The following is a 16,544-nucleotide window of genomic DNA, read 5'->3' as shown; positions in this document are numbered from 1 at the left end:
TAAGGTAAATATTTCATAATGAGCTAGTATGCGATGCGCTATGTGTTTCTTTCAGGTGTTCATTTTTACAAAAAAAAAAATTCAGAGGTTTACAACCTCTTTAATTCTAGGCAGCTAGCAATATATCTGAAGAGTAGGGATAAACTCAGACATTTTCAGACACAAGTCTCTGCCTCTTGAATGTTTGTGGCTATGGGGTAGGGAATGCCTTGACCACTTATGAAGACCACTTCCTGGCAGGATAGCTCAGGTGGGTTCGGACTCGTGTCTGTATATAGCTGAGCTCATCCCTACTGAAAAGCAGACACCAATGGGTACCCACAAATCTGCATTTAATCCTCCAAGATAGTTTTGCTGTGACTTGGAGCTCTTGACCCCAGGTACGCTGTCAATGTATTTTAGTCGGAGACCTCTTTGACTTGGTACTAGGCTCTGCTTGAGATACAGCACACTGCTACCATTGAATTTAATGGACATTTTAGTTTCAAGCCTTGAAGGTTCTGGTGAAGTTTTAAATCACACTTCAGATCGCTCAGAGGTGAACGGGGCCTTACACCTTCATACATACAGCAACTGTAGGTAGATGAGAGAAAATTTTGCCACTGTGTCACAGCCAAAATTTTAGAGTTCAGCTGATGGTTTATCATTCTTTGTAAACTCATTTCTTTTTAGAGCTAAACCACCCATATATGTGTTTTTTGTTTGCATACAGGTACAGCTACATGATCGACAATGTGATCCTGTTGATTACTGGCACCCTGCACCAGCGCTCTATTTCTGAACTTGTGCCCAAATGCCATCCCTTGGGAAGCTTTGAGCAGATGGAAGCTGTAAACATCGCCCAAACACCTGCAGAATTGTACAATGCCATTCTTGTAGACACTCCACTAGGTAAACATGAGTCTATACTATAAATATACTATAATGTCTATACTATAAATATACTATGCTAAGCTTATGTTGGAATGTTTGAGTTGTGGAAAGGTAACCATTCTATTTTCTTAAGGAAAAAAAAATTGATTCCAATGAAAGCCAGAATTAGATTCTATGGGAATCATTCCAATAAGCAAGGATCAGCAAATATATATGCTTCAACCCCTTTATGACGTAGGTAAAATAAACCTTAAAGGTATTGTAAAGGCAGACTTTTTTTTTTTTCTTATAACATTCTATGTATTGAGATAAAAAGCCTTCTGTGTGCAGCAGCCCCCCTCAGCCTTTCTAATACTTACCTAAGCCCATCTCTATCCAGCGATGTCCACGAATGCCTTAGCCGTCTGGGGCTCTCACTCCTGATTGGCTGAGACACAGCAGCAGCATCATTAGCATCTGCTTCTGTCAATCAAACTCAACCAATAAGGAGAGAGAGGGGGCGGGCCGAACCACAGCTTTGTGTCTGAATAGATAGACAGAGCCGGGGCTTGGCTCGGGTGCCACCATAGCAAGCTGTTTGCTGTGGGTGCACTCAACAGGAGGGAAGGGCCAGGAGCTCCAGCCAGGGACCCCAGAGGAGGAGGATCAGGGCTGCCTTGTTCAAAACCACTGCACAGAGGAAGTAAGTATAACATGTTTGTTATTTTAATAGAAAAAAAATTTTTAAACTAGAACTAAAAGCAAAAACTTTTTAGTTTTGGATTGAGCGGAGAGGGATTAGGATATCGGGGAACTGGAGAAAGTGCAGAGAAGAGCAACCAAACTGATAAGAGGTATGGAGGAGCTCAGCTATGAGGAAAGATTAGAGGAACTGAATCTATTCTCTCTTGAGAAGAGGAGATTAAGGGGGGATATGATCAACATGTATAAATATATAAGTGGTCCATATAGTGAACTTTGTGTTGAGTTATTCACTTTAAGGTCAACACAGAGGACAAGGAGGCACTCTACGTCTAGAGGAAAAGAGATTTTGTTTTCAAATACGGAAAGGTGTTTTCCCAGTAAGAGCTGTGAAAGTGTGGAATAGACTTCCTCCAGAGGTGGTTCTGGCTAGCTCAGGAGATTGCTTTAAAAAAGGCCTGGATTCTTTCTTAGGTGTACATAATATAGCTGGGTACTAATATTTAAAGGTAAAGTTGATCCAGGGAATATCCGATTGCCTCTCGGGGGTTCAGGAAAGAATATTTTCCCCCCTTTGTAGCAAATTGGATAATGCTTTTCTGGGGTTTTTCACCTTCCTCTGGATCAACTGTGGGTATAGGATTGTGTATATGGGATTGTATGGTTGTGTTTTCTTTACTGTTTTTTTATTGGTTTAGGCTAGATGGACTTTTCAACCTGACTAACTATGTAACACCTAATAGATTTATATTGCTGTCTGTGTCCTTGTAAGGGAGATTTACCCTCTATATTTGTCCTGTTTACCATTACCATTGAAAGTGAGAGTAAAAAAAGAAAATCTCAAATTTGAGTTTTCCCCAGCAAAGTAATAGAGGAGGAATCTTCCAATGGAGACACTTGTTCTGGTGACCTGAGGGGCCCCAAGGCATTCCCTTATTTTCCAGAGATTTCCTCTCACTCCCTGTTAGCTATGGGACAGGAAGTGAAGGGAAATCTCCACAATGGGGCACAGATGATGAAAAAAACCTGATAGAGGTTGTAACCCTCCCTTACTGTATCCAAAATGAAAAAAATGTTTTGTCTATAGGTTTACTTTAGCACCTGAATACAGTTTTGCAACTTTGATGTGTTAGAAACACTGTACATATAATTGCAACTACTTCATGTATCCAGGCCAATTCTCTTGTTTTTTTCAGGATAAATTGGAGCCTTCATTTGGTTGCAGATGTTGATGAATATCTCCTGACTTTAAATTTGTTAAAGAAAAACTGTCCCTAAACAGTAGCAAAAAAAAGAAATTAATTTAAACTATTTCTTTCTATTGCAATTACCCACCACAAAAAAACAAAACAAAATACATTTTCCTACTGCTGACATCCGTGGCAATTTCACATACAGTCCAGTCCATAAATTTTGGGACATCGACACAATTCTAATCTTTTTGGCTCTAAACACCACCACAATGGATTTGAAATGAAACAAACAAGATGTGCTTTAACTGAAGACTTTCAGCTTTAATTTGAGGGTATTTACATCCAAATCAGGTGAAAGGTGTAGGAATTAGAACAGTTTGTGCCGCCCACTTTTTAAGGGACCAGAAGTAATGGGACAATTGGCTGCTCAGCTGTTCCATGGCCAGGTGTGTGTTATTCCCTCATTATCCCATTTACAAGGAGCAGATAAAAGGTCCAGAGTTAATTTCAAGTGTGCTATTTGCATTTGATATCTGTTGCTGTCAACTCTCAATATGAGATCCAAAGAGCTGTCACTATCAGTGAAGCAAGCCATAATTAGGCTGAAAAAACAAAACAAACCCATCAGAGAGATAGCAAAAACATTAGGTGCGGCCAAATCAACTGTTTGGAACATCTTTCAAAAGAAAGAACGCACCGGTGAGCTCAGCAACACCAAAAGACCCGGAAGACCACAGAAAATAACTGTAGTGGATGACGGAAGAATTCTTTCCCTGGTGAAGAAAACACCCTTCACAACAGTTGACCAGATCAAGAACACTCTCCAGGAGGTAGGTGTATGTGTGTCAAAGTCAACAATCAAGAGAAGACTTCAGTAGAGTGAATACAGAGGGTTCACCACAAGATGTAAACCATTGGTGAGCCTCAAAAACAGGAAGGCCAGATTAGAGTTTGCCAAATAACATCTAAAAAAGCCTTTACAGTTCTGGAACAACATCCTATGGACAGATGAGACCAAGATCAACTTGTACCAGAGTGATGGGAAAAGAAGAATATGGAGAAGGAAAGGAACTGCTCATGATCCAAAGCATACCACCTCATCAGTGAAGCATGGTGGTGGTAGTGTCATGGCGTGGGCATGTATGGCTGCCAATTGAACTGGTTCTCTTGTATTTATTGATGATGTGACTGCTGACAAAAGCAGCAGGATGAATTCTGAAGTGTTTTGGACAATATTATCTGCTCATATTCAGCCAAATGCTTCAGAACTCATTGGACGGCGCTTCACAGTGCAGATGGACAATGACCTGAAGCATACTGCGAAAGCAACCAAAGAGTTTTTTAAGGGAAGGAGAGGAATGTTATGCAATGGCCAAGTCAATCACCTGACCTGAATCCGATTGAGCATGCATTTCACTTGCTGAAGACAAAACTGAAGGGAAAATGCTCCAAGAACAAGCAGGAGCTGAAGACAGTTGCAGTAGAGGCCTGGCAGAGCATCACCAGGGATGAAACCCAGCGTCTGGTGATGTCTATGCGTTCCAGACTTCAGGCTGTAATTGACTGCAAAGGATTTGCAACCAAGTATTAGAAAGTGAGAGTTTGATTTATGATTGTTAATCTGTCCCATTACTTTTGGTCCCTTAAAAAGTGTGAGGCACATATACAAACTGTTGTAATTCCTACACCGTTCACCTGATTTGGATGTAAATACCCTCAAATTAAAGCTGAAAGTCTGCAGTTAAATCACATCTTGTTTGTTTCATTTCAAATCCATTGTGGTGGTGTATAGAGCCAAAAAATAAAAGCCATAGTGCACATTTTGTTTTTATTTATTTATTTTTTTCAAGGAGAAAAATAAAGATAAAGTGTATCTTTTTCTCCATTCAAAGGGAAAAGGTCTTCCATAGAAAAAGATCAGTGATTCAATGAGGAGAAGCAATTCCTCCTGGCTCCTGATGCATACAGTATATACAACACGACTGTTGCCATAAAAGTAAGCGTTTACTGCTCATTTTGTCAAGGGGAGAGTAGAAAGGCTATACTCACCCGATCCTCCATTCCATCGGTGAACGATCCAGCAGTGGACTGTTCCAGACATCCTCATGTCCAGAGCAGGGCTACGGGCTTCATGACATCAGGTACAGTTCACTGCACAAGATGGGGGGGGGGGGGGGGTTGGAGCCACAGGTAGGATCGGAGGATTAGGTAAGTATATAGCCGCTCTCCAAACCCCTAAACATAAACTAGCAATTAACCCCTGCAAGGGAAAATGTTTTATTTTTTTGCCCAGCGGTGGGCTTTAACCACTTCAGCCCTGGAAGGTTTTATCCCCTTAATGACCAGGCCATTTTTTGCGATTCGGCACTGCGTTGCTTTAACTGACAATTGCACGATTGTGCGATGCCGTACCCAAATACAATTGATGTTCTTTTTTTCCCACAAAGAGCTTTCTATTGTTGGTGCTTAATCACCTCTTTTCCATTTTTTGTTTTTACGCTATAAACAAAAAAAGAGCGCTGTCTCCCGGAAGTGAGGAAGGGTACCTGTCAAAAACAGGTACCCATTCCCCCCCTCCCCCTGAAAGGTGCCAAATGTGGCACCGGAGGAGGGGGAGGAAGCAAATGAGCGTTAGTTCCACTTTTGGGTGAAACTCCGCTTTAACAGAGGCAGAGAGAGAGATCAGTGATTCAACTTGGCTGAATCGCACGATCTTTCCCTGCCTCTCTGACAGGAGAGCCATCTTGCATTGTTTACATACCAGACAGCTCTCCTGTCAGATCGCCGGAGGCCAGCGGCGATCGAGCCCGCTCCTCCCGCAGTCTGCCGCCCGCTGTGTCTAATCACAGCGGAAGCGCAGCGCCGAAACCGCGTGCCCATAAATACGTAGATCTAAGTGATTATGTGCAGCCGAGTTGCCCTGTCTCAGTAAATCTGCGCGGGGCGGTCGGCAAGTGGTTAAGGAGCGCACATGTGGAGATTGGGCCTTAGCATTATCGGCCTAAAGCAAAAAGTTGTGTTACTAGCAGAAATTCTGTCACTTAGGACCAAAATAGTGGTGCCACATGTGGGGGCTTGTGTAAGTGGATCTTGAGAATCTGTATTTCAGATTAAATTGGAAAACATTTTGAAAGGGTCTTAAAGTGACTTTAAACTCTGATTTGAAAAAGGGATACTATTTCATGAAAAATAGATTCCAGGGCCATTAAAACGGTTGTAAACCCCGCTTTGTTTTTACCTACAGGTAAGCCTATAAGGCTTACCTGTGGGTAAAATTAATATCTCCTAAACCTGCACCGTTTAGGAGATACTCACCCTGCATGCAGCCGCTGATGTGAGCGGCGCATGCGATCTGTAGGTCCGGTATACAGTGCCGGACCTTCAGAGCTTCTTCCAGAACAGAGGGCTCCCGCCAATGCGCAGAAGTGACGTCATCGCCGCTCCGTCCACTCACAGCGCCGGAGTCCACGATCCCAGAATTAACGACTGGAGCAGATATCAACCCTCTCAGCGGTGAGGGGGTGCCGCTGGAAGGACTTCATTCTAAGGTGTGTATTTCATAATGTGCTGATATGAGAAGCATACTAGCACATTATGCCATTGTCTTAGTTTTTTTTTTTTGGTTTTTTTCTCAGCGTTTTTTTACCGCTTTAAGTTGTAGATGTGTATAGATTTTTTTTGGGGAGTAAGGATATTTCAGGCATTTTGGGGAGTCCTTGGTACAATCACCTTAGAAATATAAAAACAAACTTTTTTTTTTTTTTTTTTTTTTTTTTAAAAGCATATATACTGCTCAGATGCATTAAATAAATACGCTTAACAATTGCACTCCTAACAAAAGGCTAATGGCTTTGATATCCTTGTACACAAGCCCCTTAGATGTTTGCTGTCAGCAGCCCTGAAACTAGCATAACAATGTTTGTAGAGGTTAAGGAAGATTCTCCTTTTGTATATGGTGATATGTAAATGGTTGTTATAGTATATGCCAAAAGTGTAGTAACAATGGATAAACTGATACCTAGCAGTAGATTCGTAAAAGAAACATTCTGATTTGTTGCAGCCAATTACTGCACTTTGCTTTTTGCCTTATAAGCCACTTATTCTGAATCTTTAATTGATTTGTGTTTTCAGCTGCATTCTTCCAAGACTGCATTTCAGAACAAGATCTTGATGAAATGAACATTGAAATTATAAGGAACACATTGTACAAGGTAAGTGAAGAATTGGCCTCGGCTACAGAAAGATTTACAGCCACTTAATTATAATGAAAGAACTTGGATTAAAGGATAATCTTGCTTGATTATCCCAGGTATCATCACTGTTTAGGAGCAGAACCGTAGCAATCATCAGATAAAGAGCTAATATTTAGACAGGTTTTTTGGTATTCTGTCCATAACGGCTTTCTCATTATTTCAAGAATTGGGTGATGATAGAAGATCCTAAAAGTAAAACGAAAACTCTTCTAGCCTATAAAAGTGTGAAACCTAAAATGACGTACGAATCCACCTTTTATATTCGTTTTTTACAATTTCTGCACGCTCAATGAAATTTCATATCTGGATGCTAAATAAGAGAAAAGGGGGCAGGCCTTCAGAAGGTCTTGTGTGTAGGCACATATTTTTTTTAGCTAACGCAGTTTTACATTTCATGTTTGGAAGGGAAAATTTAGGCGATATCTAAAGCATGGATCAATATGTGCAGTGCCCTTGATGAATGGAAGAGACAGACCTTTCATTAATCCACCTGTCCTCCATTCATAGAGCGTTATTCATTGACAGAAGCTATTGCATAGCTTCTCTGAATTGATGAGGGGGCAGAAAGGGCAGCCATAATCAGCCCTCTTGACGAATGCCTATGACATTCTGTTATAAAGCCCTGCAGCTCAGGAAGATTACCACTGCAAGGGTGTGTATGTGGTCCCGGGGGATTTCAACTAGGACAGCCAGCACCAGGGACATTTTATTAAATGGAAGTATGATCCCTTGTGCTGATTTTTTTTTTTTTTTTTTCTTTTAAACTTAGGCTTCATTAAACTGCAGGAAACATTTAGTGCTTACTTGCATGCCTTAATCTAAGCAAAAAAAAAAAAAACCCCATTGAACTTTGAGCATTATATGATTATAGGCTAAATGCCTTTAATCCCCCCCCCCCCCCCTTTTAAACTTAGGCTTCATTAAACTGCAGGAAACATTTAGTGCTTACTTGCATGTCTTAATCTAAGCAAAAAAAAAAAACCCATTGAACTTTGAGCATTATATGATTATAGGCTAAATGCCTTGAAATCTGAAAAAAAAAAAAAAAACATGCTTGCTTTTCAGTGCACATACCAATATCTTTTGTATCACAACCTGCTGGATCCTTGTAATACCATATATACTCGAATATAAGCCAAGTTTTTCAGCACATTTTTTTGTGCTGAAAACGTCCCCCTCGGCTTATACTCGAGTCAAAAAAAAAAAAAAAAAGTTCCCGGCCGCTCCGACGTGTTTAAGATTTAAAAATGGCGCCGCCCGCCATGCGCCGCCACCGCTCGGGACAGGTCGGAAATAGCCGAACGTATACCAGCTTTCCCGAGCGGCGGCACGTGAGCAATGACGCGTCGGCGCCATTTTTAAAATGAAGGCGCCTCTGGAACAGGTAAGTGAAACACAGCCGCACTAGTATGCACGCAACCCCACATCCTCTTGTACCATGCTTGCCACACTGCATTCTCCTGTACCATGCCAGCCACACTGCATTCTCCTGTACCATGCCAGCCACACTGCATTCTCCTGTACCCTGCCAGCCACCCTGCATTCTCCTGTACCATGCCTGCCACCCTGCATTCTCCTGTACCATGCCTGCCACCCTGCATTCTCCTGTACCATGCCTGCCACCCTGCATTCTCCTGTACCATGCCTGCCACCCTGCATTCTCCTGTACCATGCCTGCCACCCTGCATTCTCCTGTACCATGCCTGCCACTCTGCATTCTCCTGTACCATGCCTGCCACCCTGCATTCTCCTGTACCATGCCTGCCACTCTGCATTCTCCTGTACCATGCCTGCCACCCTGCATTCTCCTGTACCATGCCAGCCACCCTGCATTCTCCTGTACCATGCCAGCCACCCTGCATTCTCCTGTACCATGCCCGCCACCCTGCATTCTCACCCTAGGCTTATACTCGAGTCAATCATTTTTCCCATCTTTTTGTGGTAAAAGTAGGGGCCTCGGCTTATACTCGGGTCGCGTTATACTCGAGTATATAGGGTAGGTATAAATAGAAGAAAATGTTTTCATTAAAGTGCTCAGTAGTAGTTGTAAAAGAACAGTTATGCCCTAAACAATAAAAAAATGGACATTCATAGAAAATAAATAAGGAAGCACGCATTGGGTTCCGTTGATAACTTGATGAGATCCCCATGTGTATTATTAAAGTGGAACTAAACCTTCTGATTCAACCGTTTCCTAAAACCAGTTACATTCAAGGTAGCTGTTATAGTTACTAGTGTGCTCCTGTTAGGTTAGCCCTTTGATGACATGACAGTTCAGATAAAACCTATCATAGCTGATCACACATACAGCACTATTGCAGTTGCAGATCAAACAGAGGCTAAGAAGGCAGCTTCTGTGGCTGTAAAGCATAGCAGAGTTTAGTTACGCTTTAATAACCAATCTTTGGATCCATGCACCATATTCACCCCCATTTATACGTGTTGCTGTATGCATCACCATACACTACTTACCTTCTGTGAGCTGTGTGTGGGCTTCATATTAATTAATATTATCCTCAATAATATTATCATTAATAATACTATCCTTATTAACTTGGATACCTTCTATTGCACATGTCACTTTAAGTACGCTCATTAAAAAGGACTTCTTGGATCTATGGCTTACTCCCCGTTCTATCTGATTTTAAACTAAACAAGTATCATCTACATCATCTACTTAGATCATCTAATTAGGATACCTAAAATTGATCTATTTTCTAATGGTACACATCAAATGCTGGACCCTGCGGAACGCGTAATTGCGAAACGCGTAGTTCCAGCAATTTTCTTTACATTTGACAATATTGTACAAATCTGTCTTCTTTGTTGATCGTTGTAGATGTATTGATGTATAACTCTTTTATATTGTATACATAAATAAAATTTATATCTCTTATATATCTTTTGTGTGTGATGCTGACAAACATATGCATATGTAGATAATTTCTAGAGGCACATTTAAATCCCCCTTTTAAGGGCACAGCTCTGCTGACTTTGGTGGGCCGATCTGTGCCCTTTTTCGTTTTTTGCACATGGTCTATTTAAGAGGTAGGCTGCAGCCTTTAATATCTTAAGCACAGATCCCCCCCCCCCTTTTCAAAGTGTTAAAGATGATCTCTCATTAAATTTCCTTTTTCCAGTTCTATCTTTAAGAGGACGAAGTAGATGAAGTACTTTGTCCTATGTTTTAAGTACATTCTAACTCTAGTTATGAGGTTCAACCTGCCCACCTCCCTTTCTTCCACAGCCGATTCGACAACAGCTATGAAGGAGGTGGCTGATTCAGAGGTCAATCCGCTGTGAGCACTTTACCAAGACAAGCAACAGCAAAAGGAATGCTGAGATTGACACGGCTTGGCAGTGGTTACAGCCGAGAAAAGATGCAGCTATGAATCTGCTGTCTCCTTCTTAGCTGTTGGATTGGCCATGGCAGAAAGGGAATGAAGTTGAATCTCACAACTAGGGTTAGAAAGTACTTAGAAACATGGGACAATTGTAAAAAAAAAAAACATTATATTGATCTTCTTTGAAATGTGTTTTTTTGTTTTTTGTTGTTTTTTTTTTTTTTTGTGATTGCTGTGTATTATACACATTCAAATAGTAATTATGCTGTTATAGCTGTGTAAGTTATTTGATCACTCCAATAAAAATATCTCTAATGTTGACTTTTGCGTCTGACTTTTAGGCTTATTTAGAATCCTTCTACAAATTCTGCAAAGGACTTGGGGGAACTACTGCAGATGCCATGTGTCCCATCCTGGAGGTACATGTACAGCCTATATTACTAAACTTTGTGACTGGGTGTACATTTTTAAGAGGAACCAAGCACTGAAAGCTGTGACCAAAAAAAAAAAAAAACAGGCAGTTTGCAAAGGACTGGTCATCTGACTCCCTTGCAAGTCAGCGTTTCTCCCAATTAGTTACATAGTCAGGTTAAAAAAAGACACAAGTCCGTCTATCTCAACCAATAAAAAAAAAAAAAAAAGAACCATACAATCCCATATACGCAGTCCTATATCCACAGTTGATCCAGAGAAAGGCGAAAAAACCCCAGCAAAGCCTAATCTAATTTGCTATGGCAAGGGAAGAAATTCCTTCCTGATCCCCCGAGAGGCAATCGGATATTCCCTGGATCAACTTTACCTATAAATGTTAGTACCCGGTTATATTATGTATACTTAGGAAAGAATCCAGAGCTTTTTTAAAGCAATCTACCAAGCTGGCCAGAACCTCCTCTGGAGGGAGTCTATTCCACATTTTCACTGCTCCTTACTGTGAAGAAACTTTTCCGTATTTGGAGACTAAATCTATTTTCCTCTAGACTTAGAGTGCCCCTTTGTCCTCTGTGATGACAAAGTGAATAACTCAACACCAAGTTCACTATATGGACCCCTTATGTAGTGACTTACCATGTCTTATTCAGCACTGTGTCCCAATGTGGAGATGGCAATCTTGGTTGAGGCACAGGGTTTTGTTTCTGAGTCGGAGCCTCCAGCATTAGCAACATTCTCATTCCAAATATCTTGGGAGTTGCACTCAGATGGTACAGTGCCTTAGATCTCGCATTGCAGATATACAGCTATGTGGCTGTGGGCAGAGGACATGGCACACTCACATAGCTGAAAATATTCTGCTATTGTTCAGGAGGAATTGAGGACAAAAGATACATTTTTCAGGGTTCCCATTAGGCTCTAGGGATGCTCAGATACCTGTCTCTCTTTCATTCATTGAGGGACACAGCTCCTGATATTCTTAACCATTGGGTTATACTGCCCCCTACAGGAGTAGGACACTCAGCAGAAGAAAAGTCTGGCTAAGCTTATGGGCAGTCCCAAGGAGTATACCCCTCTCCCTGCTATAGGTACTGAGTTTTTTCTGCCTAGTCAGGAGTAAAGATCTAATTCCTTGCTGGGAACAATGGTCCTGGCAAATGTTTCATTTTTAAATAGACATTTTTTTTCCTGGATTTTTCCTGTGAGATCTACAATCAACCGCTTGACTGGGCGACGGGCTGGATAATTTAGATCCAGTGGTCAACCCAGTCTGGCCAGCGAGCGAGCGCAGGCCTCAGCTCCACGCTAGGTCGGCCACGACATAGCCCAACTGTACGGGGGCTGGCCTTGGAGTTAAATGCCTCGCAAGGTCACATACAACCGAGTCTTGGCCCGAGTCGCAGCGTTCCTCCTGGCCGACAGCCCCCCCCCCCCCCCATTTCAATGGAGAGGGGTTCTGTTTTGAGCGATGCCCACCCAGTTCCTGCTATACAGAGTAGCTGGGGGGTGCGCCACCAGCAACAGGATAATCGGCTGTGCGGGGGGGTGGGGGTTGTTCCTGGTGGGGGCTCCTGCCAGGGTTCCCCTCTCCGTCCTGCCTGGGTGTGTCCCTGAGGCCTAGGGACCTCTCCTGGGTCTCTGGAAGCCTCGTGGTGCCGCCATTTTGTTGTAGCCTGTGTGTTTCTATGCACAGCAGCCATGTTTGTGTAGTCCAGCGGCCATTTTGCTGGGGTTTGCCATTGAAAATAGCAGCAGCCATGACAGTGGAGCCATGTGGGTGGGCGATTTCCCCTAGTGCTTACTCCTGGGTCCTCCTCATCCCCTGGTGCTGACTCCTGGATCCTTTTACTTCCTGATCACCGCGTGTACAGTGCAGATTATCCTGGTGGCTGCAGGTGCCTGTTTCTGCTGGGTGATGAGTCTGATGGGGTTCTCTCCCTCTCTGCTAAAGATAGCTTGGTTCCCTGTACCTGGAGACTGGGTGGTACTGCCTGCGCGGTGGGGGTGTGCCTTGCAGTGTTATTACACCTGTTTTGTGGGGTTCCCCTGGTGGCTCATGGAGTCTTTGGAGCACATCTCCCCCCGATCCCCTCTCTGATGCTGCGGGTCCCAACCATTTAACAATGCACTGACAGCGGCCCTGGAGTCCTTTGTATCCTGTGTGGAGGTGGCTTTCAGGCGACGGGCTAGCAAAAAGCGTCCCCCCGCCTTCCCATGCCTCATCAGATCCTGAATCTGATTCGGCCGCTGCTTACGTGGGTCACCCTGCTGGGTCTGCAACCATGCGCCCAGAATCCTCTGTTAAAGAGGATGATTCCTTCATTTCTACAACCACACACGAAAAGGAGTTGGTGGAAGCACTGATTTTATCTGTGCGTGAGACCTTGAAGATGGAGGACGCAGCTGTGACGGAGGTGCAGGTTCCCTTTTGGCACTCGCAACCCATCCAGAGCGGCAAAGGCGTTTCCTTTACCCGCCTGTTTTGACAGAATTGTCGCTAAAGAATGGGGATGACCAAAGCATCCCCTTGGGATCCCTAAGCTCTTTACTAGGCGTTACCCCTATGAGGAGTCCCTAAATTAAGAAGTGGACCCTCCGGTTTCCAGATTCGAACAAGGCAGCCATGATTCCGGTTAAAGAGTCCCTGGCCTTTAAGGATCCAGCTGACAGGAAGGCAGAGGCTATGGCCCGCAATATGTACACTCTGGCTGGTTCAGCACTGAGGCCGGTATTCACCATTGCCCTGGTGTCGCAAACTCTGACCGAGTGGGCTAAACTTTTACGCCGTGACCTGCAGGGGGAACAGCTCGCCCCTGCCTTTGCTGAGCTGGCGGACCAGCTGGTCCAGGGTCTGCAGTTTTATCTGTGATTCCCCTTTGGATACGGCTCCCCTAGTGGCGCGGCTTTTTGTTTTGGCAGTGGTCCTTCAGTGTGTCTTTGAGCCAAATGCTGGTCTGTGGACCGGACTTCTAAAAAGGCCTTGACTTATTTTCCCTTTCAAGGAGATCGCCTGTTTGGAGCTACCCTGGATGAGCTCATAGAAGAACTCACAGGGGGGGAAGAGTACCTTTCTTCCACAGGCTACTAAGGGCAAGGAACCTCGTTGTAGACGTGGGCCTTCCTTCTCAGCTCATAAGCTTTTTCATCCCTCAGGGTGGACTGACAAGGCTCAAAGCCTTTCAGGGCCTCCTCTGGAGGTTTTAAACAAACTTGGTCTGGAAAACTGAGAGCTGGCTTCTTCAGACCCATGGGCAAAGATACTTCAGCATGAAGGTGCGCCCTCACCCATATAGGGGGACGTCTTTGCCGGGTTTCTGGACCCGTAGACTTCCCTGGTACAAGTCAAGTGGGTCCACAATGTCATTCGGTCCGGCTACAAGATCGAGTTTTGCTCTTGTTCCTTTGGCAAGTTTTTTTCCTTCAAACCTGCGCCTGTCCCCAGACCGCTTACAGGGTCTGTTTGGGTTCCGACTTCGGAATGTTTTCAGGATTTTTACTCAAACCTGTTTACAGTTCCCAGGAAGGAAGGCAAAGTGCGTCCAATCCTGGACCTGAAGGCGCTGAACTGCTTTGTGCGGGTGCAGAAGTTCAGAATGGAGTCCATTCGCATGGTGGTGGCATCCTTGCATCAGGGGGATTTCCTTGATTCTATCGACATCAAGGATGCCTACCTTCACATTCCAATATGTGCCATTCACTAGCGCTTTCTCTGCTTTGCCGTGGGAGAGGAGCATTATCTGTTTGTGGTGTTACCCTTTGGTCTTGCCTCCACTCCTCGGGTCTTCACAAAATTGTTAGCCCCGGTGCTAGCTTTGTTATACCAACGGGCTACTTGGACGATCTCCTTTTGCGAGCGGAGTGTCCTACTGCTCTGGTGGAAAACCTGGAGATCACAATACGAACTCTGCGGGATGCCACAGACGGGATGGTGGCCCTGTGGTGTCATTATCGTCTGATTTAAATCTTCCCTCCTCTCAAGCTTCTGCCAAGACTTCTATGCAGGATTGAGGCAGGAGGGATTCCAGTCATCTTATTGGCTCCGGACTGGCCTAGCCAGGCTTGGTATGCCGATCATGTGCTGCTGGTTGCCAACGTTCCTTGGAAGCTTCCTCTCAGGGAGGATCTGCTGTCCAAAGGACCGATCTTCCACCCGGCTTTACAGTCACTGGCTTTGACGGTTTGGCTGTTGAACGCCAGGTGCTGAAGGATAGAGGTTTATCTGAGTCAGTGAGTCCTACACTGTTAAAAGCGGCGTAGGTGGAAGACGCACATTGTGTAATGTGAGTCTCTTGGGGTTCATCCTCGCTCCTTCTCGTTGGCTTGGATCTTGACCTTTCTTCAACGGGGGGTTGAACAGAAATTGGCCTTGAGTACCATCAAGGGCCAGGTGTCGGCTTATGGCGGTCTTCTTCCAATGACCTTTGGCCACACACTCCCTTGTGCGTACTTTTCTTCAGGGTGTTCGACATTTGGTTCCTCCAGTGTGGTTTCCGTTGCTGTCTTGGGCCCTCCAGAAGCCTCCTTTTGAGATTCTTTGGGAGATTCCCCTGCTTACGCTGTCCCAGAAGGTGGCCTTTTGGGTGATTCTGCATGCAGGGTGTCGGAACTTGCCTTACCTGTGTCCCGGGCCTAAACATCCGAAGGAAATTGTCTTGCATGCCTTGGATGTGGTCTGGGCAATTAGGGTGTACTGGCAGCTACGGAGTCTTTCAGGAAGTCAGACTCCCTATTTTTGGTCCCGGATGGGCCTCGTAAAGGGTTGTCCGCTTCCTCTGTGACCATTTCCAGATGGATCAGACACAGTGATTCAGGCCCAATTCATCAAGGGTCAGCTTCCTCCTTTCCCTGTTAAGGCCCACTTTACTAGGGAGCTTAGTGCCTCCTGAGCATTCCGTTATCAGGCATCAGTGACACAGGTTTGCAAGGCGGCCACCTGGTCGTCGGTGCACACTTTCACAAAGTTTTAAAAAGTGGAGGTGTTGGCATCTGAGGCTGCTTCTTTTGGCCGCAAGGTTTTGCAGGCTGCTGTTGAGAGGACCTGATCCTCTTTGAAGATGTATTGTTTTTTTCAGATGGGATCCAGTTGTTTTGGTTAAGCTCCTGTTGCCTGCTGTTTAGCCTTGGGAATTTTTTTTGCTGTTTCCCACCCCTCATTTTTAACACTGCTTTTGTCTAAATGGTTAGGAATATCAGGAGCCTTGTCCGCCAGTGAACAAAAGAGAAAATTAGATTTTTGACTTACTTTAAAATCCATTTCTCTGATGTTCATTGACGGACACAGCACCCACCCCTCCGTAGAGTTGTAATCCTTCTGACAACTCTTCTGACACTGCTTGTAGCAAAACTGAGTACCTATAGCAGGGAGAGGGAGTACACCCCCTGGGACTGCCCATAGGCTTAGCCAGACTTTTTTCTGCCTATTGTCCTAGTCCTGTAGGGGGCAGTATAACCCAATGGTTAAGAATATCAGGAGCTGTGTCCGTCAATGAACATCAGAGAAATGGATTTTACGGTAAGTCAAAAATCCCATTTTTTCAAGAGTGAGTATGAGTGCCGATACCAATTACGATATTACGCTGTGCGATTTTGAGCCCATACAAAACGAATGGGCTCAAATGGCACTTCAAAGAAACGTATGTCTTTCGTCTGAGAGTCTTCCGTCTGAGAGAGTGACCTTTTGTTCTTTCTGCTGAGATCCCGGGGAATTCAGAGCCGCCTGAACCTTGTGAGAAGATGCTCTTGTACTTTTTTTTTTGCGAGATGTGGGTACC

At 44.2% G+C, this 16,544-nt stretch overlaps 1 protein-coding gene across 1 annotated transcript in view; it reads left to right on the top strand.

The window, feature by feature from the left end:
* Positions 1 to 16,544, top strand: part of ATP6V0D1 (ATPase H+ transporting V0 subunit d1) — a 163,126-nt gene that overhangs the window by 123,670 nt on the left and 22,912 nt on the right. Inside the window, exons 3-5 of the mRNA XM_082270021.1 lie at positions 713 to 891; positions 6,879 to 6,958; positions 10,686 to 10,763. Coding sequence (XP_082126147.1) covers positions 713 to 891; positions 6,879 to 6,958; positions 10,686 to 10,763 — 337 coding nt within the window. The remainder of the gene's footprint in view (positions 1 to 712; positions 892 to 6,878; positions 6,959 to 10,685; positions 10,764 to 16,544) is intronic.

The sequence above is a fragment of the Pelophylax lessonae genome (assembly GCF_965119305.1).
Source record: "Pelophylax lessonae genome assembly, chromosome: 10".
In the NCBI taxonomy this organism is placed as follows: Eukaryota; Metazoa; Chordata; class Amphibia; order Anura; family Ranidae; genus Pelophylax; species Pelophylax lessonae.
The sequence above is the reverse complement of the archived record's forward strand: the minus strand, read 5'-3'. Positions and strand labels throughout refer to the sequence as shown.